The sequence below is a fragment of the Leptonychotes weddellii genome, chromosome 1 (assembly GCF_054177405.1).
Source record: "Leptonychotes weddellii isolate Sample4059 chromosome 1, ASM5417740v2, whole genome shotgun sequence".
NCBI lineage: Eukaryota > Metazoa > Chordata > Mammalia > Carnivora > Phocidae > Leptonychotes > Leptonychotes weddellii.
The window spans coordinates 123,218,990-123,245,761 of NC_138369.1; the positions used below are offsets into that span (position 1 = coordinate 123,218,990).

Consider the following 26,772-nt stretch of genomic DNA (forward strand, 5'->3'; position numbering starts at 1 on the left):
TGTTGTGTTTTGTTCTGGCTCTAAACTGTGAGCAACTTGAAGGTAAGGCTGAATAAGCTCTTCTTTCAATTTATTTTATGTTTCAAAGACTGTCCCACAGTAAGGATACATAAGTTCCTGCATTCCAGGGTTCTTAATCTTACTTCTCTCTGTTCCTCGTACCTGACATTGTGTAGTATGTGCTTAGTAAGTGTTTGTTTGATAATTATTGGATGATGTGCAAGTGGGGAAATAAATAGATCTCATGCCTAGTTTACAGTGGCAGCTGATTAGCAGATCTAACGTAGAATCTTAATTTACCACCAAAATATTATGAATTACAGAAAAATGCGTAACTAAAAAAAATTGGACATTCATGCTATCGGTAGCACCCTGTAGCAATTTTTATTTTTTAAAATATTCATGGAACCAAATTGAAAGTTGTCAAAGAGACATGAGGAATGCAAATACTAGCTCTAGCTATACCTCATGTTCACAGAAAACTACAAAAGCAATTAGAGACCTACATCAAAAAACAATGACAACCAAAAAGAAGAAGAAGAAGAAAGTAAAAGAACTAAGTATAAGGGAACATCATTTTAATGAATCAAAGGAAGCAAAAGCATCCTAGCAACCAAGAAAAAAAAAAAAGTTTAAAAGATTGCTTCAGTACAAAGCAATAAAACATAAGCACTATAAAGTTAGGAAAAGAAAATAATATACCTAGAACAGCAGACTCTGATGAAAAGATGACTGGATAAGGTAAAAAGGGAGATTAAATAGATAAGGAGCATTTGAAATGCAATAGAAGAATTACAGTTATTTGTAGTAGAACAGACCAGAGCTAACTCTAGAAAACCCTACATATGATATGGAAAACGACCTTGACAAGCTTTCCCAGAAGGCAGACAAAAGGAATAAATGCTAACAGTTAGTGTTTGAGTATATAAAATGTATGATATAGAATGCAGATCCAAAGTAAGACTTAGATGTTTCTTAAAATTAATAAGAGTAGAAGAAACAAAAATATAATAAAACAAGAAAAGAAAAATTACATTGAGTTACGTTCAAGCATGTAAGTTGAAAGAGCTCACCAATTCCCAAATAATTTCAAGAAAAAAAATTAGAAACATTCTCACTTTTTTTTTTAAACAAAATAAAGAAGGAAACAAAATCCTTCAAGGATCTAGGGAGAAATAAGCACCTTATCTAGTTTAAGGGAAGAAAATTCAAACTGACCTTGGACTTCTCTGTAACATTAAAATATGCATTGACTCAATTATCCAGTTTCAAGGGATCCAACTAAAACTAATGTACATCCTAAGGATTTGTGAATTAAAATATGCTCAGCAGTGTTATTTTTAATATTTTAAAATTAGAGTAAAATTCATATTCTATAAGAAAGCATGATTAAGTAAATCATTGTATTTCTCCTTAATACTATAATTGCAACCACTTAAAATTATATTTTTAAATTAGAACACAGTCATGATACATTAAATAAAAAATATACCAAAATGTTTGTTAATGTTTCAGTTTGTATAAGGGTGTGTGTATGTTTGTCAGAGAGTGTTTGTGTGTATGTATGTGTTTGTATGCATGGGAAAATGTCTAAAATGTTAATGGTGTATATCTCTGGGTAGGGGAAATATGTCATATATTTCCTTTTTTTTCCCAGAATGTCTGTGTGCACATGTCTTTATAATTATGAAAAAACAGACAACTTTATGGAAAAAGAAGTTGATAAGAAGTTTAGAAGTTTTTAATCCTTCACAACTGCTTCTAATAGTGACAGCACTATAGGGAGAGATACGTTATATCTTCAAACATAAAGGTTGAAATGTATAATGTCCACCCAAAGAACTACTGGAAATTCAATGCAATGGACTTGCATCACCAAAGAAGTTCTTAGATATAGGAGATTCTCTTTTCAGATATAGAAACAACTGGCTTCTTCCTGTGATACCTGTAAGTAGAAAAAAACCTAGCTAGAGATAAAAATAACCTTAGAACAGCAATAAAAAAAAAATTTAGAATGATAAGAAAATGGTGCAAAGGGGAAATAAGTTAAAGCCAGAAACAGAACCCATTAAATAAGCATAAGTCTTAGAGACAGAATTATTTTTTTCAGGAATGTAAGTGTTGATCCCTTATTATATTGGATATGAAGACTAATCAGACCTCCAAAAGAAATGCTTCAGATGTTCCTCCGTATTAAGAATATATTAAAATGTAGTAGATATAGCTAAAGGGTGCTTTGGAGAAGCCTTTGTAGAATATAGAATGCAGAATGCTTATATTAGAGAAACATAAAAGTCTAAAATCAATGATCTAGGATATCAATTTAAAAAATAAAAATAAAGCAATGGCAAATTGAACTGTAGTTCAATTTTTGCAGTTAGGCAAGAATAAAAATTAAAAGTCATGCATATCGGAAAGGAAGGAATAAAACTGTCTTTACTCATGGTTAACATAATCATCTATGTAGAAAATCATAAGATAGCTACAAAAAACTACTAGACTAATAAGTTTAGCAAGGTGACAGGATGCATAGTCAATATACAAAGATCAAATATGTTTTTATATACTAGAAAAATAAAATTAGAAATTAAAAATTTTAAAGTACCATTTAAACAGTTTTTTAAAATGCTGAAGGAGCTGTCTAACAAAATATGTGCAAGATTTGCATACTAAAAACTATGAGACATTCCTGAGAGAAATCAAAAGTTCCTAATTGGAGATATATACCATGTTCATGGATTAAAATATATAATATTGCTAGTATATCAGTTCTTTTCAAGATGACCTATATATTCAAAACAATTTCATCCAAAATTCTACCAGGCATTTTTGTGGTAATCGACAAGTTGCTTGTAAATTTTAAATGGAATTTCAGAGGATCTAAAATAGCCATAACAATTTTGAAAGAGAACAAAATTGGAGGGTGTAGATTCCCTGATTTTGAGACTTCCCATAAAGTTAGAATAATCCAAACAGTGTGACCCTGATGTATGAATAGACATATAGGTCAATAGAAAAGGGCAGTGTCCAGATAAAGATGCGAACACATGTGGTCAATTAATTAAAAAAAAAAAATTCTAAGGCAATTGAACAGAGGGAAATGATTGAGATAAACTTTTCAACAAGCGTTGCTGGAAAAATTGGATAGCTGTTAGAAAGAAGAAGAGAACGAGGAGGAGGGGAACTGACTGAACAATACGTATAAGACTAAATGCAAGAGCTAAGACTATAAATCTTCTACACGCAAATAAACAAAATCCTTCTGACATTGGGTTAGACCAAGATTTCTTAGGACACGACAAGCATAAGCCTTATTGGCAAAATATTGATAATTCCTCAAAATTAACTTTTGGAAAAGCACACAAAATGGGTAAAAAAGACAAGCTACAGACTGGAAGAAAGTATATTTTAAAAATGTGTATCTGATAAAGGACTTTTATCTAGAATATATAAAGAACTCTTTCAACTCAAATTAAGAACACAAGCAACCCAATTAAAAAAATTAAAATTTAAGGAGTTTGAAAGATTTGAACAAACCCTTCCAAAAAGAATAGTAAGTATATTAAAAAATCTAAAATAAATATATATATTTTTTAATTATATATTTTAACTTCTTTGTATAAAATAAATACATTTATATTTTTAATTTTTATTAAGTAAAATATAATTATATAAAAATCTAATTGATGGATATGAGATAAGTATATGAAAAGATACTCCACATCATTAATCATCAGGGAAATGCTAATTTAAACCACAGTGAGAACCATTACGTGCCTGCTAGAATGGCATTAAAACTGACAATAGCAAGTGCTAACAAGGATGTGAACCCTCATACATTGCTGGTGGCAATGTAAAGTGGCACATCCTCTTTGTAGAACAGCTTGGCAGTTGCTTATAAAGTTAAGCATACACTTACTGAGCAATCATACTTCGAGGTCCCTATCTGGAAAAATAAAAACATGTGTCCTCACTAAGATTTATATATGAATGTTTGCAAGAGTTTTATTCATAGTAAATACAGACTGGAAATAATTGGTGTGTAGATAAATAATGGAATTCCACTAAATAATAAAATGGAATACCGATACATGCCAAAACATGGATGAGCCTCAAAAGCATTATGCGAAATGAAAGAAGCCAGGCACATAAGATTATATACTGTATTGTTCCATTTCTTTAAAATTCTAAAATAAGGCAGTGAGCAAAAGCAGGTAAATGGTTGCCTAGGGAAGGAGTCAGGAAGAGGGTTAGCTATAAAAGGGGCAAAAGATAATTTTGACGACTGGGCTAGGGGAGGTGGTTATATAACTGTGTATGTTTGTTAAAAGTCATCAACTGATATACTTAAAAATTGGTATAATTTATAGTAAATTATACCTCAAAGCTGATTAAAACAAAACAAAGAAGAATACATACCCCCAAGAAATTAGACCTTAGAATTAAAGAATCTCAAGTCAATGTTGGGAGCAGTTTAGAGGTAGGATTTTAGAAGTCCCAAAGAGAAAGAGAGAGACATTAAAAGCAGCCAGATGTGTTCCGCTTTTCACCCTGTGCCAACTTGAATTACCAGTGTATTCTAAAATCTTGGCGTAAATCAGATTGCCATTCTCTTGTGATCCTGCAGAAGACTGGAAAATTGGTGGAGATAGTGGCCATTTGGTAGAGGATGAGGGAAGTGGGGAAGTCGAAAGAATTACGAATACACCATAGGCCAGGGAGCCCGAATTTAGTGCTGGAAAAATATTACACATCAGCACAGATTGAATTTGCGACCAGTGAGGGAAATAAAGTAGCAGAAGCTTGGCTTTGTAAAGAACTGAGCACGCCAGGCTGCTTCAGCCCCTCTAGTTACTGAGCAGCAGGCCTGCTAGTTTCACCGGAAGCAATGATCAAAATGGATCTTGGCCCCGGTCAGATATTTAGATTCAGTCAATATGAAACTTTCAACCTTAAAATTGGAATATGTGGTCTGCAGTCCTAGATGCAGTCTGAGCCGAGGGGGGATATCTAAATTGTCCGAGCTTGGTGTGGAGAACAGAGGAACAACATGAGTCATTCCAGACAGGGAATGGTACGATTGAATTGTGGGTGATGCATGTATGGTGTGTTGGAGGCGTTAAGAGGTTTGCATGGAGAGAACATGCAGTGGGAAGTGAGTGTGTTTGGGGGGTGAGGGGAGGGAAGGAGAGATAGATGGGGTCAGACCACAAAGGGCCTTAACAAACCATGGGAAACATCAGGGCCTCCCTCATGACTTGCCCTAAGCTGTAATCAAGAGTATTGACAGACCATTGGTACTGGACTCCAAGGTCAGCTTCCTCCTAGTCCAGTATTTTTTCAGTTCTATCACTTGCTGCAGCTCTCTGTAATTAAATGAGCAATTATTACACTGAGAAATAAATAAAGAGGAATTGTTGACGGTGAGTCAGCGACTTCTGAGCTTGTTTTAATGTTCGAGAGGATTGTATACCTTTGAAGTTGTTTCAGAGTATAGCCATGCTGTTGCGGATTAAAGAAAGGTAAAAGTGCACAGATTTGCACTGCCAAGCCAAGAGAAATCGAGACAAGGGAGTGTTGTTACAGGGCTGGGATTAGGACTCTCCTATACGGGTTGCTAACCAGCTCTTCTCTGTGACCTCAGGCAAGTCCTCTGTATGCCTCCACTTTCTTATCTATAAAATGGGGATAATAATGCTGATTCATTATCTGTTATCTGCAATTCTGAGATCCAAAGAGCTCTGAAAACCAAAAGTTGCTTTGGTTTGGTTTTAACTTCATGAAGTTTGTGACAGACTCATTTGGTGGTGAAATCTGGCCTGAACTTTAAAGCTCTATAGTCATATCCCAGTTGGTGGGAATAGTCATGAATTCTGAAGAAACGTTAACATTTGATTCTGGGGTGCTGACCTAAATCCTGCTGGAGGTGTTTATAATATATGCTATATGAACTCTGCTCCCTTTCTAAAATCAAAACAATTCTGGATTCTAAAATATCTGGCCCCAGGGGTTTCAGATAAGAGACTGTATCCCTGTAATACCCTCCCCATGGGGTTGTGTGAGGATTCCATTTCTGACAGCAGAACTCAGGAAAAGATAAAGCTATTATTATTTATCATTATTCAGACTCAGAAATGAGATTCCCCTCTCCCATCCCTGAGAACGAGTGAGGGTAACAGCTGATGAAGCCTACATTTGTTTAGTACTTTTACATTTTAGTCTGTCAAGTTTGATTGATAGTATATCAATTATTGAAATGTGTTTTCTTTGAACTGTCCTACTCTGAACACTTATCCTTCCTTTTTTTTTTTTGGCAATCTTTACATACTTGGGTAGGTGTCTTATTTGCCTTCAGGTGACAAACTTATTTTTCAGTCATTTTTCCTGAGGTGAATCTTATGAAGCTCACGCGTAGGTTATATATCTCCTAACTAAAACACAAACGGCTATGCTTACTTTCTGAGCATTCTCAGTAAAAGTGAGTTCTTAACATACCCTAAGGCAGTGTCTTTGTTTGTAAAGTCATTGGTTAAAAACACTAGCACAAAAATACTCTTCTACTTTTCATTCAGTGTTTCCCGAGTAGAATTTTATTTTTGTGGTCAATTCTTGGCATGCTCCCTATTTCCTCAAGCAATATAAAACCCGTTTGCTGTGTCTAATCCTTGACCTGTGGTCATGGAGAGCTGACTATGCAACACACTTCTCACATTAGGAAATTTTTAACTGAAAATTTCATATACTAAAGCGCTTGGGATAAAAAGAAAGATTAAATATTTCAAGAGGATGAAATAAAGCAGTTATTTTTAAATGCATTTTTTAGTCAGACATTCGCCTTCAGTCAGAGTTAGGTTGAAACGTATCAATAATACATCTTTTTGCCACTCTGGCTCCTGGTCCCCAGTGTTTTTCCCCTGGAAGACCGTTGCTGCCAATCTAGGATTGCAACCTGTGTGTGTGTGTGTGTGTGTGTGTGTGTGTGTGTGTTTACCTTTGTTTGGGTAGGTGTTACCAGGTGCCCCACTCTTGGCTGGCTGTGGTGGTGCCTGGTGGTCTCACTGACGCAGCAAATTGCGGAGGAGGGCAGTGAAGGGGCCTTGGCCCAGAGAACAGGGATGCTAAGGTTTAATAGAATTTAAGGATTAGAATGGAGACTTTCTACATTGGTTCAGAGATGGGGAGGGGAAGAAACACAGGATAGGACTTTTTTCTTCTATTTGGTTCTAGGTCTCATGCTTTCTCCCCCTATTTTGTCAGTTCTACAACCAACCAACCAACCAACCAACCGACGAATCACTGAATTTCTCCTCCCTCAGAAGGAAGTGTGGGAAATACAAGTTTCAGTCACTTCTGAGTGAAGAAATCTGTATCTTGATGGCTTTTGCCATCATGATTTGTGCCATTGCAACAGGCCAGTCCTGTTCATGAGAGTATAGGACCAAATGGTCCCTATCAACTTTCACATTGTCTTAGGCTATGGCATGAGAATATAAGTGCAACCGTTTGGGAAAACGTTTGCTTTGCAGTTTTCTAGTTGGTTGGGCCTTGGGTAAAATCTCTTTACTCTCTGCTATATATTCCATCCTAATTTTTCCCCCATAAATCCTATTTCCTCTGAGTCTCTCTAGAGTACTGTAAGGGCAGGATAAATTATCATCTGTTTAATATCACTCAATATATGAAAACATTGTTTTTTTCCACTTAGTTTCTGGCATTCTGTAAAGCTGTTTGTGGTATGAATTATTTTAACCCCTCTGAAACTCAATTTCTTCATCCTAATGAGAAGATACCAGAAAATAATGACATCAGTGTGTTTTGATAAATGTGAACTCTTTTGTTTACAGGATTTTATTTAAAGTTGGAAAAAATGATTAATTTGATTAGTGACTATAAGTCCTTCTGAAAAGATTGCTAGCTGTCATTGTTGGGTATGTAGTAGCCAGTCATAAATGGGCATCTATAGAAAGTGGACCTGTTCTGATTTGGAATGTAACAATATCTCCTGTTGGTTCTTTCTTCCTGTCACCATCGGCCCATCTCTAAGCAGTATTCCACTGAACTGAAGAAACTGTACTGCCAAATTGCAAAGACATGTCCCATCCAGATCAAGGTGATGACCCCACCTCCGCAGGGCGCTGTCATCCGTGCCATGCCTGTCTACAAGAAAGCTGAACATGTCACTGAGGTGGTGAAACGATGCCCCAACCACGAGCTGAGCCGTGAATTCAATGAGGGTAAGAATTGGGATCTGGGGCTGTTCAGCTAAGCTCCTGAAAAATAGAGATCCTGTGGAGATTTTTCTTTGGGGTCCATCTACCTGGTTCCAAACTCTGCAATCTGAGGACAGCTCAGTTTACCTTTTTTGTCTAACAGATTGAGAATAATGATAAATGCATTTATGGCTCCATTAACAATTGGACTCTTCGTAATTTAATATTGGTAATTACTAGGTGACCTGAACTTGCCTCTTCACTTCTACTGTTTCCTTCCTTTTTTTTTTTTCTTTTTTTAAATGAGAGGGTGTAGGAGGGACAATCTGACATTTGACCCATTCAGCCCAGGTGAGGGTAACCTTCAGCTTTAGTGCCTTTCCTAGAGTGGTGTCAAGGCTATACCAGTTGAGAACTGGAGGGAGCATAAAAGGTAAGAAACACACACACACACACACACACACACACACACACACAAAATGGAAGAGTAAAGTGGGGGGAGAAAAGGAATGAAGATAAATAATGGACAAGAGGAGCAAAAAGAAGATCTAGGACATAAGCTGGGAGGGGGGACAGCAAAGTCATGACTGGGAGTCAGGGAGCAGGTATTTTGGGGCCTCCTTTAAGCTCTGTGTCCATGGATAAGTCATGCCCCATGTTCTGAGCCTCAGATCCAACAACAGCTTTACAGAGGAGGTCGCTGTTTCCAAGGGTTCTCTTACACTGGATATTCTAAGTCTATGAAGGGAGGCTAAGTAAGGAGGAGCGGAAAGTAGAAAGGAAGAACAAGAGAACACATAAGTGTTCATTAGGAGGGTGCAGGAGGCTTGGAGGTTAGGATAATTTATATAGACAATATATTTTTAAAAAGAAATACTGGTAGGTAGCTAGTGTGATGTTGGAATAGATGGTAGAGAAAAATTAATGGAGGAAGAAAGAGAGTGGATAGAAATTTCAACAGAGAAAGTTAAAATCCTCCCATCTTAACACAACTACTTTTTACACATTAATTTCCAGTCCTTGTCTACATAGCCTCATTTTCAGTACCTTTCCATCTTGTTTTTCACTTAACAATATGACTTAAAGATGATTCCTTATAGCTAGGCTCCATTACAGGTTTCCACAACTGCCCTTGATCCGTCAAGATGATATAAGTATATTTTGTTTTGTTTTGCTTTCTCGCTGTTTGACATAACACCTGTTTTTAGTTTTTGCCAAATAAATGATTCTTCAGAGAGCATTTTCACACTTATTTTTTGACTTTTATAGATTAACAATTTTTATAGAATGGTAATATATACCCAAAGAGTAAGAACACCTTTATGGCTCCCACTCCCAATTCTCAGATCAGCTGCTTTCTTTTGGAGCTCTGTCAAGTATCCCAATTTTGTGAAATTTGGCCTATGTTCTTTTAAAAGCATGCCTCCCTTTTCTGATCCTCCAACCTGGGGCTCTTTCAGCACCAGAAAACCAGTAAGTTTCTCATCTTTATGACCAAAGCAGGTGTGAATCCAGGGGTTTTGGGTTGGCTCAGTCAGTAGAGCGTGTGACTCTTGATCTCAGGGTCATGAGTTCAAGCCCCACATTGGGTGTAGATCTTAAAAAAAAAAAAAAAGGTGTAAAGGTGTAAAGACGGAGACTTTATGGCAGAGAAAAGAACAGGCAGTAAAAGGTATATCCTTGCCATCTATTACCTCTTGTTAGTATTTTTGCTAATCAGTGTTGGGGAAGCATCTATTCTCAAGCTGAGTTTTTGGGGTTTTTTGTTTGTTTTTTTATGAACTTGTTCCTTTTCCTTCCCTTTCCCATGGGAGCTAGCAGAATCCCCTCTGTGGATAAGAACAGAGACATAGTCATAAAGTTCCTTGACAGCTTGAGTTGTTAACCTTCAGCCCCAGAAACAAAGGACTGTTCCCTTAAATATAGGTGAGCATTCCAGCCCTTTCTATTGTTATAAAGGTACACCTTCATTTATTAGATATCTGGCAATGAGATCCCTTCCTTTCTTCAAAGATGTATGTTTCCTCTATAAAACAAACCATTTCTTTAGCCACAAATATTTTGCCCATGCAGCTTCATTTTCTTTTTTTTTCCTTCCTTTCTCCTTCCCTCCCTCTCTTTCTTTCTTTCTTTCTTTCTTTCTTTCTTTCTTTCTTTCTTTCTTTCTTTCTTTCAAGGCAAAGAACTAACTATTTTGTCTTTCTCTGTTCTGCAGGACAGATTGCCCCTCCTAGTCATTTGATTCGAGTAGAAGGGAACAGCCATGCCCAGTATGTAGAAGACCCCATCACAGGAAGACAGAGTGTGTTGGTACCTTATGAGCCACCCCAGGTAAAAGATAAGTACTGGGTTGACTTGGGAGAGCATTCATTTTGGTGATAAAGGGTGTTTTGGGGATCTCTTTCTGCCTTGGTGTTTGTCATCAAATAGAACCCTTCTTGTCTTTCTCCTCTCCCTCTTTACCACACTGCTTCTCTATCCCCTTCAGAACTCCTACATTTGTATTAAGTTAACTTAATAACATTGCTGTGTACCCAGGTTCCCATCTTAAAGGCCAATAATAATTGAACTTGCAATTGGGTAAATACCTGACTCATCTAGAGAATTTAACTGGCAATTGAACTGGTAGTAGATGTGGACCAGATGCCAGTATATTCCCAGTGGCCTACAGATGGGAGACTCTGAGGGGGATCTCTTAGCTCAGGTTTGGACAAACAGGTGGCAGATTAGGAAAGCAGACTGGTTCTGTATTAAGAACACTGGAGTAGTGTTACCAGAGTCTCGTGGTTTGCTGGCTTGCTATGTGGACTGTTAGCCTGTGGCTCTCCCTCTCTAAGCTTCAGTTGCCTTGCCCATAAACGACCACTTTGGAATAGATGATTTAATCCTGAGGATCTTTTCAGCTCCAGAGTGTTCTTTATGGAAGTGTACATTTAAATCTGTGTTAAGCTATTTTATCCACATAGGGGAAATTTCCCTGGGTGTTGCTGCTATTTTGGATAATATTTTCATTTCTCCCCATTTGAATTAGGTGATAGGGATTAGCTTGCAAATGAATAAGATCAATAGGATCAAAAAGTTTTATGATTTAGGGGCACCTGGGTGGCTCAGTTGGTTATGAGACCGACTCTTGATTTCTGCTCAGGTCATGATCTCAGGGTTGTGAGACGGAGCCCCGCATCAGCCTCTATGCTGAGCAGGGAGCCCGGTTCTCTCTCTCTCTTTCCCTCTCCCTGTGCCCCACCGCCTGCTCTCTCTTTCTTCCTCTAAAATAAATAAATCTTTTTTTTTAAGTATTATGTTTTAAAGCCTTTCTTGCCTTTCTAATTTAATGTAAGTATTTAAAATAAAATAGATTTAATTTAAATCTAATTTCTAATTTAGTGTCCAGTGTTGCAAACATTAGCTTTAAGCTTCCCAAGAGGCAAGGCAAAGAGGAATCTACAATGGGTTTTAGAGTTTGTCTTGCTAGAAGAGAGTGTATCATCTCATCAGAATGAGTTGGTTAACTAGAGAAGAGAACCGAGAAGGAAGAACATCAGCTCAAACCATTGTTAACCCGGACTCTTTTTCCTCCTGTGTTCAGGTTGGCACTGAATTCACGACAGTCCTGTACAATTTCATGTGTAACAGCAGTTGTGTTGGAGGGATGAACCGCCGTCCAATTTTAATCATTGTTACTCTGGAAACCAGAGAGTAAGTGGCATGTGCAGAATTGTCATTCTGCAAAACACCGTGGGCAGAGGGCAACGTGAAATTGTGTTTGCTCTATCATTAACTTTCCATGTACAGCAAAGAGCTACCCTTGATTTTGTCCTTTGTGCTTTAAATCCTGGCTGCAAACAGTGACATAAAAGATCTAAGAAGGTGGAGACAGAGCAGGGTGCGTTAAGGGAGAGGGAAGAAAAGAACCAGGAAGGCATGCAAGTCACTTCATACCTGAATTCTTGACATTTGACTGCAATAGTTTCTGATTAGACAGTGTTTGTTTTCATGTGGCTCCCAAGGCAGTTAACAGTTTCTTTGAGTAAGTCTGGGCTGCCTAAGGGGGTTTTATCCAGAAACATCCACTGGCTTAACTCAACTTTCCTTCAAAATCTGTAGCTAAATACAGCTGTTCAGTTAATGGCTTGGAGGTTCTTTGCAGAACAAATGGAATGTTATTTACTAATATTGTTTATGGCACATAAGCCCTTTTGTGTTTTGCCAAGTGCTTCTGGGTCCATCCTCAAAGCAGCCATGAGTGAGCTGGTGGTGATGGTGGATGGGTGACGGCTAGCATTGGATATGGAAATGAGAGAATGCCAGGGACTTTTACAGTTCTTTTCAATTTCACCCTTTCTCTCCCTCCTCTCTGATTCCTAGCGGGCAAGTCCTGGGCCGACGCTGCTTTGAGGCCCGGATCTGCGCCTGCCCAGGGAGAGACCGGAAGGCGGATGAAGACAGCATCAGGAAGCAGCAGGTGACGGACAGCGCAAAGAACGGTGACGGTACGAAGCGCCGTAAGTAGCTGTAGTAGCCAAATGCGGTAGGGTGAAATCTTCTCCAGATGTGGGGGCCAAGAGCAATACTGGGGAAGCTGCGTAGGAAGACCTACCTCAGGGCTTCAGGGGCAAGTATGACTTGAGGTCCCACAGCCAGTGTGAACGGTTGTCCCACTAATGGAGGACTCCAGGTGTGCACGACAGCTTTGCAAAAGCTGATCGTCATGGTGAGGATTTCTTAGTCCAGCGGTCCTCAAACTGTGACTCCCAGACCAGTAGCATCAGCGTCATCTTGCAACTGGGTAGAAATGCAAATTCTTAGTTCCCAGACCTGCTGAATCAGAAACTCTGGGTATGAGACACTGATACCAGTTCATCTTTCTGGAATTGCGCATAAGGACTGAAAATGGCATCTGTCTACCTTATGAATTCCTGGGAATAGTGAGATTTACAAATGTATTTCACAAAGGACGGTCTGGGGAATATGCAGATCCGGGTTTCATGGAGTTTTGACACGTATGACCGTCTTGGGGCCTCAGTTACCTCATTTATAATGAGACTAATGATTTAGGTCTGTTGTTTTTAAACTCCTTTTGTTAAGCAGTAAAAGCTTTTTTTTTTTTTTTTAAATGAAATATTTAAAATATTCTATTTGAAGGGGGCAGCAGTCAGGGGTGGTCTGTTGCTCTCAGTCACCCCTTGCCCATGTGGTACAGGGGCCTAGACCTCCAGGCAGCAAAGTGTGAAAACCACTGATCCACTTGTACATCTAACTTATGAGAAGAAATTGATTCTAGAAGGTGCCTCGCATAAGCCTATTATCACTACAAGTATTTTAAAGTATACCACGCTGTGACTTATTTCATGAAAACACGTTTTAATCTTATTACTGGTTAGTATCCAGAAGAAATATAAATTGTATTGCGTTTTACAGAACAACAGAATGTTTTAACAGCTACTCATCATCAACTTCTAACTTTTCCGTATGACTTGCCTTTCCTGTTAGGCTCTTTCTCTCCCTGATTATTCCTCAAAAAAGTATATATGTGTGTGTGTGTGTGTATATATATATATATATATATATATACACACACACACATACACAATACATACATATGTATATAATTATATCTCCACCCTAATTTTGCTCATGAGTCTGTCTGGTGGCATCGTTTCTATATGCTTCCCTGAGCACCTCAGTTACCTACACATTAATAACTTAGGAAGAATAGATTATCCGAACTTTTGCAAAAGAATCCTCTCTATATCCTGGATTCTGGCTGTAGTTTCTAACGTTGGAAACCTTAAGGATTTATGAGCTGCATCCACTCCCTTTACCAAAGGGAAAATGAGGGCCTGGGAGTGGAACTGTCTGTCTGAAGTTACATGATGTCCTCACTGCCGCGGGAGGGCTGAACACGCAAGCTGAGCATATGGGCAAGACAACTTCTACAACACCCCTCCCTTTACCTCCTTGGAAGATAAATGATCTGAAAAATAAAACACCAAACCCATTTATCTTCCCTCCCTGAACAGCTGTTCACAGACACACGCCAGCAAGACACAGGGATTCCTGCAGCACCACTTAGGCCAAAGGCTCTCTTCCAGCTTCCCAGATGTCTTCCTTCTACTTATTCCTCCCCAACCCCCCACCTCATTATTGTTAGGTGTACACTTAATGTAAATGCAATGATCACCAAGGAAATGGAAGCTTGGGACTGAAAACTCTAACCTCAGGTTTGCTGAGGCTACTGTCTGTTTAATAAATGTACTAGTGCTTCAGAAATGTTCCCAGGATGAAACTTGCATTTTCCCTCCACCAGCTTTTCGTCAGAACACGCATGGAATCCAGATGACATCCATTAAGAAACGGAGGTCCCCAGATGACGAGCTGTTATACTTACCAGTGAGTCTCCCTTGAGTCTGCCCAATTGCTTCATTTTTACCATCTCTGAATGAGCTTTTCCTCTGTGTCATCTTATTATCTGTGACAATGACAAAGGGACGATGATGACTAGGGAGATAAAACAGGGAGAAAATATTGTTTGAAAAATCAGGAAATATCCGTCTCTTCCCCTATTTTGAAATCTGTCAGTAGTGCGGGCTTCTCTACTTACTACTCGCCCAATCAAAGTTACTCTTCTAATATAATTTTTCTTACCCAAATATTTAAAATTAAGTTGCAGTTCGTTATTTAAGAATGATAAGATTACCCCAGACAGTGTGGCCAAGACTGAGATTTTGTCACAGATTTGACAGTACAACATTTATGGACTAGAATGCGATTTCTTTTAGGAAGTGCTATAAAGAAAGCCAAGCAAGACAGGATCCTCAGTTATATGTGAATGGCCAGAAGACTCAGCCCAGTTGTTGTGTAAGAGCATTGTTCATTCTTATGAGGAACATGAGTCCTCTCAAGGTCCTTGAGGTTCCCTTTTTAGACTATGGTTGCAGTCTGTTGAATTCTTAGCACCTTAGGTTTTGACCATCGAGAGTGGTGGCAAAGTCTTGGTAACCAGCATAACCCTCACCATCTGAACGTACCTGAGACCCAGGCAAGCCGGGCCAGGAGATTTGACAAGGGTTGCCGCCCCTGTATTGACGCCAAAGCCACTCAACAGGTTTGGGCGTGACATACCTGCTTCCCTGCCTTCTTTGGGCCCTGACCTCCGGGACAACAGACTGCTTGCCAGTAAAACAATGAGACGGTGAGTTAGCCAAGATTCTCAGTGTCTTTTTTCTCAAGCTACCTATGGAAACGGACTTGTGAACTTTAAGTTCAGCATTATCCTGATAAACCAAATATTCCGAAAGACCTAATATGTTTTCAGCTGTTGAGATAGGAACCAGTTTGTACTAAGGAAGGAGGTACCTTGTCATCAGTTACATCTTATGTTTAGTGAAGAATCAGCCAAACTGGGATGTGTGAATTAAGGAAAAAAAACTTTTAATTTAACATGAATTTAGTTGGTATCTGTTGGGTGGCAAATATGCTAGACCCTGAGCATTCAGAGATCAGTAGAATATAATTTTTACCTTCAAAGAGCTTGCCTTCTAGCAAGGAGACAGTTAGAATGTAATGAAATAAATCCCTCCGTAGAGCTGGGCACGATGCCGTGGGAGCACATAGAAAGGGCAGAACACTCACCCAAAGACTGAGATCAGGGGAAGCTTTGCAGAGGTGACCACAGAGCTGGGACAAATAGGAGCTAACCTGACATACGGTAGAGAAAACTTTTCCATTTCTGAATTCTGACAAATCCTGCCTCTCGGGGAGGGGACTTGGGTGAGGCCTACAAAATGCCTAGGGAGCAGATTTGAAATAGGCACTCGCTCTTGGGATCCTGCAAGCGCTCATACACCCTGCTGGTCTCACTCCAGTCCTGGCCCTGCTCATACTTTTAAAAAACTTTTAAGAGACTCTCTTAAAGAGAGAAGCATGTTTTGCCTCAGCTGAAAACTTCTGTCTTTCCAGAGATAAGTTAATAACCGCTAATTCTCATTACTTTTGGTAGTTGTTTCTTATAAAATCACTGCAAATGTTCTAACAAACACTGACTCATGGGAAAGTTCAGGATGAAGTTCCTGTGAGTCTCTGATCACAACATTTTCTGCAACCAGTCAGTACATAACCTTGTTTGATGTGTGTTTCTCTTTAAAGACACCTTATTTCATGTATACTATTGATTCATTAACACCGAACTCATGACCAACAGCACTACAACTCATGCCTAAATGAAGCTTATCTAACACATTTTCTCCAGAAGGCACATGGCAGCCTTCTGGCACCTGGAATCCTAGACAGCGCTTCAGCATTACCCTTGGGGACCAGTTTAAAGAGCAGGTTCACCAAAAAAGCCAACACAAAACAAAACAAAACAAAAGACGCACACAAAGCACACACACACAAAAAACTAAAACAAACAAACAAAACCAACAACAACAAACCCCCTCCCGCCCCCCCCCCACACACACACTGTGGAAAATGTGGCACTTAGTAGACCAGGGAGAGGACACTTGTTTGCAGCATAAAAGCAGGAGTGAAACAGCAGAGCATGCCTTCGTCGTGCCCCTGAGCTGGGAACGTGCGCGAGCAGCTGCAGTGTGGCCCTCTGTGCGTGTCTGTGTGGCCACAGAGCGCCACCAGGCTCGGTTTCCGTGTCACAAAGGAGTGTTGCAAGCATGCGAATTTGGCAATACGGAATCCACAGAGGAGGAGGACTGACTGTGCCGCTAACCGTTCCAGAGCTCTTCATTTTCCCTGTGTCTCTCCTTGTGCGCTGCACGTAGGTGAGGGGCCGCGAGACCTATGAAATGCTGCTGAAGATCAAGGAGTCCCTGGAGCTCATGCAGTACCTGCCTCAGCACACGATCGAGACTTACAGGCAGCAGCAGCAGCAGCAGCACCAGCATTTACTTCAGAAACAGTGAGTGTGTTGCTGTGCCCTCTCAAGAGGCGTCCGGGTCCGAAATGGGGCGGTGGGCGGGCGATGAGAAGACCCGAGGCCGGGAGACAGCAGAGCATCATAGGTTCCCATGAACCAGTGCAGGGGCCCTTTTCAGTTTCAACAACCTTCCCGGTTTATTTCCCTAGAGCCTGGAGAAGGTCCACCTAGCTTCTGAAATTGAAGCTAAAACATTTCAGGTGAATTACAAAGAGACTCATGCTAACAGAGTTTGCTCTCTCTACCCCTCATCCATACACATCTATCCAGAGAAGAATTTTGAGTATACAGTCTACTCTAGTCATATGTGTACATGCAACAACATGTAATCTTCCCTCATCCTGGTGCATTGTCCTGTACCTCACCTGGGAGGCACACAATCCACTTGTAGACTGGGGATAGCACATGGGTTTTACTGTAAGCGACTTCTTGGAGAGCTCTGTTGAGGACTCTGAGACCCTAGCACATGCTCCTTGGGAAGCCATCTGGAGGCAGAAGGGCAAAGTAGCATCTTATTGCCATGTTTCAGCATCTCTGTTCGAGGTTGTCTTCCAGCAATACATTTTTACAGAAATTGGGCCAGATTTTGCAACCATATTAGATCTACGTGCAATGTATAACTTATATATGTTAGTTTTTACCTCAACTCTTGGATCTTTGATGATATTGTTTTGTGACTAATCAGAATAGAATAGCTCTCATGGGAGAAAGGGAAGTTGTCAAATCAAGACTCTGTTGACATTCACCCTTCTGTGGTTAAGAATAATCACTTGTTAGCTTAAAGTGTCTATACTGGAGATATTGGCAGAGTCTCCATAGATAATGTAAAATGTATACATTTTGGGCCCATTTAAGTAATTCAAACATTCAGCTCTGCTCTTCAGACCAAAAGAAATGAAGCCAAAGTCATCTTGCCTCAGGCAAAGATTGTCTTTTACAATAGAAATGTAAATGAACAATAAATAATGGTTATTTTCTGATACATTAATAGTAGCTATAGAGAGAGAGCTATGGAAAGTATAAGAAAGAGGGCTCATCATCCTCTTTTTTTTTTTTTTAAGATTTTTATTTATTTATTTGACAGAGAGAAACACAGCGAGAGAGGGAGCACAAGCAGGGGGAGCGGGAGAGGGGGAAGCAGGCTTCCAGCTGAGCAGGGAGCCCGATGTGGGGCTCGATCCCAGGACCCTGGGATCATGACCTGAGCCGAAGGCAGACTCTTAACGACTGAGCCACCCAGGTGCCCCTCATCATCCTCTTTTTAATCAACATAAATGCAGCCAAGGTGTTGGACTGCATCTGTGATACTCAGGAGGCATCCTCTGAGCACCTGGCTATGGGGTACAGGGTGGACAGCAGAGGGGTGGAAAAGGAGTGTGAGCTCCCTTAAAGGACTTCAGGCTCATTGAGCATTTAAGACCTCGTTTGCCTAGAAGAGATCTCACCATTTACTTTGAGCATGAAAGCTTTGCAAATCATAATTATAAAGTTTTATAGTAAGGCTGAGTGGGAAGTTTAATCAAGAGGTCTCTTGGAGACACAGGATATTCCAAAGGAGAATGAGAACTCAGGGTTGCAGACAGAGTTCCCACTGCAAATCCTATATATTCTTTAGGATATCAGAAGGAAATATATGTTAATATATTCAAGGGTAAAACTGATTTAGTTCTTATAAAATCTTACAGCAGGGATCAAAGAAACAGACCTGTAACATCATTTACAGACCAAGAGAGGCTAAGTGCCTCTCTCTTAAGAGGGAAACATGCATGTGATGGTATTAAGAAACATTCCCAAACTGCCTCTAGTTCACTCTGGAAATGTCTGGCTCAGCCAAAATGACCTCAGAAGAATTACATAGCAGCACATCATGCTGAACTAGTTACTCTCTATGATAGTCTTCCCCGTCTTTTTTTCCAGTTAACAGGAAAAGTACTGTCAGGCCAAATTGATACTTATTAAATGATGTGGTTTAGAAAATCTGACCATTTAGCACAGGGGTTGGCAAACTTTTTTTCTGTGAAACACTGGTAGTAAACATCTTCGATTTTCTGGTCCATATGGTCTCTTGCAACTAGCTGCCTAGTTCTGCCTCTGTAGCGCAAAAGCAACCACGGTGTGTAAATGAATGAGAGTGGCCCGTGCTTTTTATGGACACTGAAACTTGAATTCCATATAATTTTCGTATCATGAAATAATTCTTCTTTTGAATTTTCACAACTTTTAAAAATGTAAAAGCCATTCTTAGCCTGTGGGCCAGATTTGGCCCATTCACTGTACTTTGCCAGTTCTTGTTCTAGGTAAATCGGTGGATCTTCCTTCGTTGCCTCTGAAGGCTTAGATTTATTTTTAAAAATTTATTTATATATTAGAGAGAGGAGGGGGAGGGGCAGAGGGAGAGGGTGAGGGAAACTTAAGCAGACGTGGGGTTTGATCTCAAGACCCTGAGACCTGAGCTGAAACTAAGAGTCAGATACTTAACTGACTGCACCACCGAGGTGCCGCATGGCTTAGATTTTTTTCTTATAGGAATATTTGGAAGCTAATATGTGTATCCTAAAGTAGAGAGGTATGGAAATGTTTTAGGAAAGCATACAGTGATTTTTAAAATGGTATTTCAATATCTAAAAAAACAACAGCCTTTAACAGAGATCTCTTTTGTCTGAGAAAGTTAGGCATGCCCATCCAGACAAAAAATATGGTTAATGATGAAACCTTATCAGCAGTTAAGACTGGAATAGTTGAGTTGATTCATGTAACAAACTTTTTATTGAAGATCTGTTACAGTGAAGTATTAAGGATGGGATGAGAAAGATGAAGTTCCTTCTTTCCCAGAGTTTATGAATTAGTGGTGAATTCCTAACCAGACCCCCTTTTGAATCTTTTTTTTTTTTTTTAAAGATTTTATTTATTTATTTGACAGAGAGAGACACAGCGAGAGAGGGAACACAAGCAAGGGGAGTGGGAGAGGGAGAAGCAGGCTCCCCACCAAGCAGGGAGCCCGATGCGGGGCTCGATCCCAGGACCCTGAGATCATGACCTGAGCTAAAGGCAGACGCTTAACGACTGAGCCACCCAGGCGCCCCCCCCTTTTGAATCTTAAGAGAGCTCTGGAAATTCGTTCTGAGCATTGTGTAAATTAATAGGAGAATTTGAAACAATTCCCCTAGATCACACAATAAAAGGAATAGTTTAGTGTCATAGTTTTAGAGATTTTATAAGCAGGAAGATCTACCTTAGTCAGTCGGGGACTTGGGCAATTTGTGTTTGTTGACTTGGAGTACATGAGCATACATAACTCTGTGTTTGCACGGGATGAGTTACCAGTGCTTAGTCTGAGTGTCTGGCACTGCTCTGAAGGTAAATTATTTTATAATACATCTTTCATAAAGCAGTCTATTTCATCAAAGAAGAAAATGCATATTAAAATTGTTATTTTAAAAAGCTCGAGAGATATTAGAAACATATCATCCCTCTTTTGCAAGTGTAGCCACAGATAAATGAGAGAACAGAGCCTCATGGGTCCCTGGGGTATCCATTTAAAAGCATTATTGCATGTTTTCGAGTTATCTCCCAGTGTACAAGAGCTAACTTCAGTGTGACAACTTGTGCATGGAAATGTGACAGACTGCAAAAGAAATCTTTGCAAAATACAGACATTTGGTCTAATTTTGCCTTTGTTATATATACATGGGTCTCCAATGATTGATAGACGTCTATATAAATTCTCCAGTTGCTGCGTTCTTCCCCTGGGTTTTTTTCAGCTCTCTTATTTTCATGCAAATCTCCAACAAAGAGCATGAATGACTAGACAAAGAAAAACGGAAATCTAATTCCCTGGCAATCATTTGAAAAGAATAAATCAGCTTGGAAAATACCTATAATAGCCTGTGATTTCCTTTCCAAAAATATAGACCAATTTTATGCTGGTAAGGGATCAATTTTGTGTTTTTCTTTTTAGTAGAGGAAAAATTAGTGGGAAGGAAATACACAGCTTCTACTAAGCGGCAATAAAATATTTTCAGTTGAATTCCTTCTATTAGTTTCTCACTGTGTGTTTTCTCTCTGCTTGCTTTTCATTTGTGCATGGTTTTCCTTTTTCAAAAATCCCTTCAGTTACCTTCATGATCATGGGCTTTATGGAGGGTAAATTTTACACCGAGTTTTTGTGAATCAAATTGTTATAGATATGAGTAGGCTTTATACCATTTACAAAGAAATTTGATTGTAGTTGATTTGCTCATGTTGGAATAAACATCTGGGGTTATGTTTATAGAAGCCCAAATCTAGTGGCAGGACAAACTGGACCCATTCTTGACACTAGACTCCTTGCCTTCACATTTTCAAAGGACATTAACTCTTAAGACAGCTTTGCAGAAGCTGCTTGAGACCTTTTTAGCAATCTTTTGATGTGTGCACTTTGGACCAATAGTATTGCTTTTTCATTTTTTCCTGTAGTTTATCCTCCTCCTCTGATCTCAGGCCAACATCATTTTGTTAAAATTTTACTTAGCTGAACTCTTGTTTTCCCCTGAAAAACTATTTTTGAGTTTCTGCCAGATGGCTTTATTTTAATTGTAGTACAAATATGTGGCATCCCGAGGAACCCTTAGGATTTCCTTCTCCTTGATGATCCCTTGACGATTGTAGATTTTCAGTAATGCAGGTCAAAGGATATTGGAGCATAGTGGGTTCTTCAAGGTCATAGTTCTGATCTCATCATACCGCAGCTGGGATAACTGAGGCCCAGTGAACTACACCTGTGATTTCATGGCCAGCTCATGATAATGCTAAGATGAGAATCAGAATCTATGCCCACTTCTAGTTCTCCGCATCAGTTGGTATTTATCTTTGTGCTTTCAGTATGAAGTCTTACTTCTTTTTTTGTTTTTTAAGGATTATTTATTTATTTATTTGACAGAGAGAGACACAGCAAGAGAGGGAACACAAGCAGGGGGAGTGGGAGAGGGAGAAGCAGGCTTCCCGCCGAGCAGGGAGCCCGAAGCCAGGCTCCATCCCAGGACTCTGGGATCATGACCTGAGCCGAAGGCAGACGCTTATCGACTGAGCCACCCAGGGGCCCCTGAAGTCTTACTTCTTTAAGGTCATTTGGCTATGACTTTCTGCAAGAACATTGATAATTTTTCCTCAGATTGCATATCTGCGGGAGAAGCAAGCAAAATTTTCAGCATTATCAATAGAGGAGAGAGCAGAATACACAAATCTCTATCTCATCGTTAGGTGTGGTTTAGACCATATTTCTAGGTTTGATTTAGAAATCCTTCACATGTCCAGGGTATTAGTTCGAAATTGCCAGTCTCACAGATAAAAACAGGTGGATATTGACAGTTTCATTTGGTTCAACCTTATAGGTCAAGGACCTGCAGAATTTTTACCATTTACACAGTGTTACTTTCTGAATTTCACAGCTATGTTACAAAGTTGTCAGGGCAGAGATTTATTAGCTCTGAATTGCTAATGAGGTAACAACTCAGACTTCTCAAATTCAGATAGATTAAATCACTTTTCTAAATTCTCACATCTCATTGCACCACTAATCTCAGTTCTAAGTCTCAAAGCTTGAAACCCCTATGGTCCATATACTCTTTTTTTTTTTTAAGATTTTATTTATTTGACAGGGAGAGACACAGCGAGAGAGGGAATGCAAGCAGAGGGAGTGGGAGAGGGAGAAGCAGGCTTCCCGCCAAGCAGGGAGCCCGATGCGGGGCTCGATCCCAGGACCCCGGGACCGTGACCTGAGCCCAAGGCAGATGCCCAACGACTGAGCCACCCAGGCGCCCCCATATACTCTTATCATAACAAAAACATGGTCTCTGCATGTTGTCTCATTCCACACTTGCTCAAAGAGAAGCCCCAAAGTGTAATATCCAAACAAGAAGTCAAAGCTTTAGCTCTTTACCCGAGAATAAATCAACTCCCTGCTAGTTTGTATGCTGGCATATTCCATCAGATGATCTCAATTCTTGCTGGTGAGGTTGGTTTACTGAATTCCAGCCGTAAGCAAGTAAAAAGGGCTTTGTTGCTTTGCACTCAGTAACCAAATGTGACTCAAAAGTCATCTAGGAATGAATTCCCCAGTAGTTCGCGGGGTTGCACAATCTTTAGCAAAATAAAAGGATTTGTTCCTGGCGTCCTTGTGGCATAATTGATTTCTTCATTCTGTAAAAGTTGCTTTCATGAGTTTGATATGTGCCTTTGGAGGCCAAGTTTGTGACTGAAAGGATTAAGATATTTTTCCATCTCAATCTGGGCATATACAAAATGCTCATTAATAGTTCTTTACAAATGCATGATGATGCAGCCCCCAGACTGATAAGATCGTATTTCTTCATGCTTCATAGTTCGGCCAGACAGGAACAATAATGAGGTTTTATAATTGGGCCGATGACATTTTACCAAAGATTAAAATTAGTTCTTGTCTCTGCATTCCCTTTTTTCAATTCGTCAAGTCCAGTGTGCCAAGCACTGTACCAAACATTGTGACCAACCCTGACACAGTAGTCTTCAACTGAATCACTTGTGGAACCTGTTAAAAATATATATGCCTGGGCCCCTGCCTGGTCTCTGAGGATCTGGGGAAAAAAAAATTTTTTTAAGCTCTACAGGTGATTCTGATAGTTCTGGTTAACTACCACGGCTTTCTCTCATTTCTTCATAAAAATCTTGAGAAGTCCTCTCTGAGAAATTTTAAAGGAGGATGACAAGGAAGGAGCAGAAATAACTTCCCAGGCATTCGGTTCTGTCTCACTGTGATCATGAAGGTAGGAGGGTGTTTCTGTATTCGGTTGATATGAGTATATGAAGTCCGAAGCCTTCACCTCTTCTTTTTCTCTGGTTCCTCTCTGCAGTCTCCTTTCAGCCTGCTTCAGGAATGAGCTTGTGGAGCCCCGGAGAGAAACCCCGAAACAGTCTGACGTCTTCTTTAGACATTCCAGCCCTCCAAACCGATCAGTGTATCCATAGAGCCCCATATCTGTATTTTGATCGTGTGTTTCTTGTGTTTCCATGTATGTGTGTGTGCACACATGTGTGCGTGCGTGCGTGTGTGTGTGTGTCCAGCCCTCGTAAGCAGGACTTGAAGACTTTGGCTCAGAGACCTAACTGCTCAAAGGCACACAGCCGCTAGTAAGAAAATTTTTGAAGGGACTCAAAACTTACAAGAAAGGACGTTTTCTGCAGATTCTGCATCCTTAGATCTAGCACTGGGCAGTCAGGAACCCCCATGTTTGTCTGTGAGCTTTTGTGTTGTTCTTAGAAGGGAGGGGCTCAGGTTGGAAAGAGGGGCATTAAGATGTTTTTTCGAACCCTTTTCTGTTACCTTCTGTTGTGTTTCTAAAACTCTTAAAGAAGCTTTTGAGCGGGTCTCAAACTTAAGATGTCTTTTTAAGAAAAGGAGAAAAAAGTTGTTCTTGTCTGTGCATAAGAAAATTGTAGGCGACTGAGAGCCTCAGTCAGGCCCTTTTAATGCTGGTCATGCAATAATATTACAAATAGTAACACACTAAGGTGTCAAGTGTACTGCTGGGCAGAGAGATGATAATTACTGTGAGTAGCCAATGTGGGGGGATGTTCTTTTCTTCTTTTTGAGAATTTGCATTATCAGTCTCCTCCCCTCATATGTAGATAGAAAGTTCATGAACACTGTCAGGTCCTACTTCTGCCACCTTGTTGGCATCTGATATGATAGTCTTCCTTGCTCACGGAAACCCTTGAGCCCTACACCCAAAGCTGTTGTCTAGACCTGAAGACAGAGAAACTTATTTTGTCGTTTTAATAGGAGGGTAAAACTACCCCAGTAATATTGTTCCAGGCAGTTAGAGATCATTCTTCAGTGGTCAAAATTGAGTTCAAAGTCCTCTCCACCAAATCTATGACTAATTTGTTTAGCGGAGCCTTTATCTCTCAATCCTACCATAGAACTAGCCATATGGCTGGCTCTGTTCACACTCCTTTGTTCAGGACACTTATATTTTATTTAAGTGATGTCTAAGCAGACACATGTTAAAATCAACACTCCTGTTCTGAAACTTAAAGATAGAAAGAGTAGCTGATTTTTTTTTTTTTTGGCTCAAAAAGTTTAGAGAATCTCTTTCTTTCCTTTTTAAAAACATATTTTAAAATCATGGTAGGAAGACTTTAAAAATCTTCCCCCACGTCTCCCCACACCAGATCACCAGCCCTTTATTCTGTTTTATCACAGCAATGATTTCTTGTTTTTGAGGCTGTTGCTTTATGGATGTGTGATTTTAATTTTCAATAAACTTTTGCATCTTGGTTCATCTTGCAGTTTTTTCTTTTCTGTCTCTCTTCCTTTTTTTTAAATTCCTTAAGTAATAGAATATTTTCATTTGAATGTGTGAAGTACCACGTGAAAGTCTAAAGAACAAGAATACTGAACAGTCACTTTGGTTCTGTCCACATTTCTGTCAGTATTTGGTGTTTTTATTTAAGATGCTCTGTATTAAGGTCATCGGTACTAAAAATACATTCCAATGCCTACACCAACTTGAAATATATTTTAGCCCTGTGGGTGTTTAATTCATTAATTTCATCATGAGGAGCCAGGCAATATAGTATCATTTGTCCACCTCTCTGAACAAGACTCGAGCTATATCTTCAGTTGCCAAATAAATCGAATCCAAGTTTACTAAATAATTTGGCTCTGTGACATAGGAATTAACAAATATTCATCCAGAAATATGCAATGGAACCTGTTGTCCAAATTTTTTGTAATTACACTATGTTCCGATCTTTGAGTAATTGTTTTTAAAAGCTTCAACAACAATTGTTTCTGAGTAAAAATAATGAATATAATAGCTTGAAAAAATACTTAAGAAAAAACATTTTTATGTTTGAGATAAAAGCATATTAGTAAAATCAGATGAGCTTGTTACATTGACAAGGTGTTTTCAATTAATCGAATAACTTTCTAATCCCCTTTTAAGGGGTTCACAAATCTAGTACTCCTCTAGAGAAAACAGCCTGAACTTACGCCTGGTTGTTTTTCTGAGGATAGCTACGTACTCACTTTTTTTCAGTTTTGGGGTGTGTGTGTGTGTGTGTTGGGGGGTGGTGGGTAAGAAACCCATAGTGTCACAGATCCCGTTGTCCTTGAACACTTTTTCCTTATCTTCAGATTCCCCAGTAATCTTTGGGGTTGTCCACTCAAGGACTATAACATTGTATGTGTAAAGGAAAAAAAAAAAAAGATCTTGTTCTTCAAGGCCTTTAAATTGGTCACAGATTTATTCAGCCTTGTTCCCTTTTCCACAGTACATAGAGGTTATCTGAATACTCTTTGTATTTCAGACATTGCAAACTTAATAATAAACAGGCTGCCCTGACCTTGCTCCTTGTGGCTTTAACACTCTCTTCCACATTAAAGGAGAGGCATTCAGAATTTTTGACTTTTTTTTTACTCTCTTATCCTTACTCATCTACTCAACCTAATTCCTGGATTTGTTCAAGTGAGAATACTTGCCACTTCCTCCTGTTAATTCTTAAACTGTTGCCTCTCATCCTCTTGACCGAACACTAGAGTATTAAACATTTGGTCCTGCAGTGTAAGAGTAAAAAGAACCAATGTTTCTTGAGCACCTATAAATTAAGGACAAT

The 26,772-nt window shown here is 39.5% G+C and overlaps 1 protein-coding gene and 1 long non-coding RNA gene across 5 annotated transcripts in view; one reads left to right on the forward strand and one right to left on the reverse strand.

Annotated features, from left to right (window-relative positions):
- Window positions 1–26,772, forward strand: part of TP63 (tumor protein p63) — a 222,325-nt gene that overhangs the window by 181,260 nt on the left and 14,293 nt on the right. For 2 of the 4 annotated variants that reach the window (XM_081831427.1, XM_081831442.1), the window contains 6 exons: window positions 8,048–8,234; window positions 10,426–10,541; window positions 11,797–11,906; window positions 12,576–12,712; window positions 14,518–14,600; window positions 16,985–17,121. In XM_081831427.1, coding sequence (XP_081687553.1) covers window positions 8,048–8,234; window positions 10,426–10,541; window positions 11,797–11,906; window positions 12,576–12,712; window positions 14,518–14,600; window positions 16,985–17,121 — 770 coding nt within the window. Of the gene's footprint in view, window positions 1–8,047; window positions 8,235–10,425; window positions 10,542–11,796; window positions 11,907–12,575; window positions 12,713–14,517; window positions 14,601–16,984; window positions 17,122–24,005; window positions 25,432–26,772 lie in introns of those variants that run through there. The other 2 variants (XM_081831445.1, XM_081831437.1) reach the window with 2 other exon arrangements.
- LOC145723565 (uncharacterized) lies at window positions 1,830–17,576 on the reverse strand. Its single transcript, XR_014148735.1, has 4 exons — window positions 17,078–17,576; window positions 14,599–14,679; window positions 12,808–12,992; window positions 1,830–1,945 (listed from the first exon to the last, which is right to left on the reverse strand). It is a non-coding gene; the product is annotated as an uncharacterized LOC145723565 (long non-coding RNA).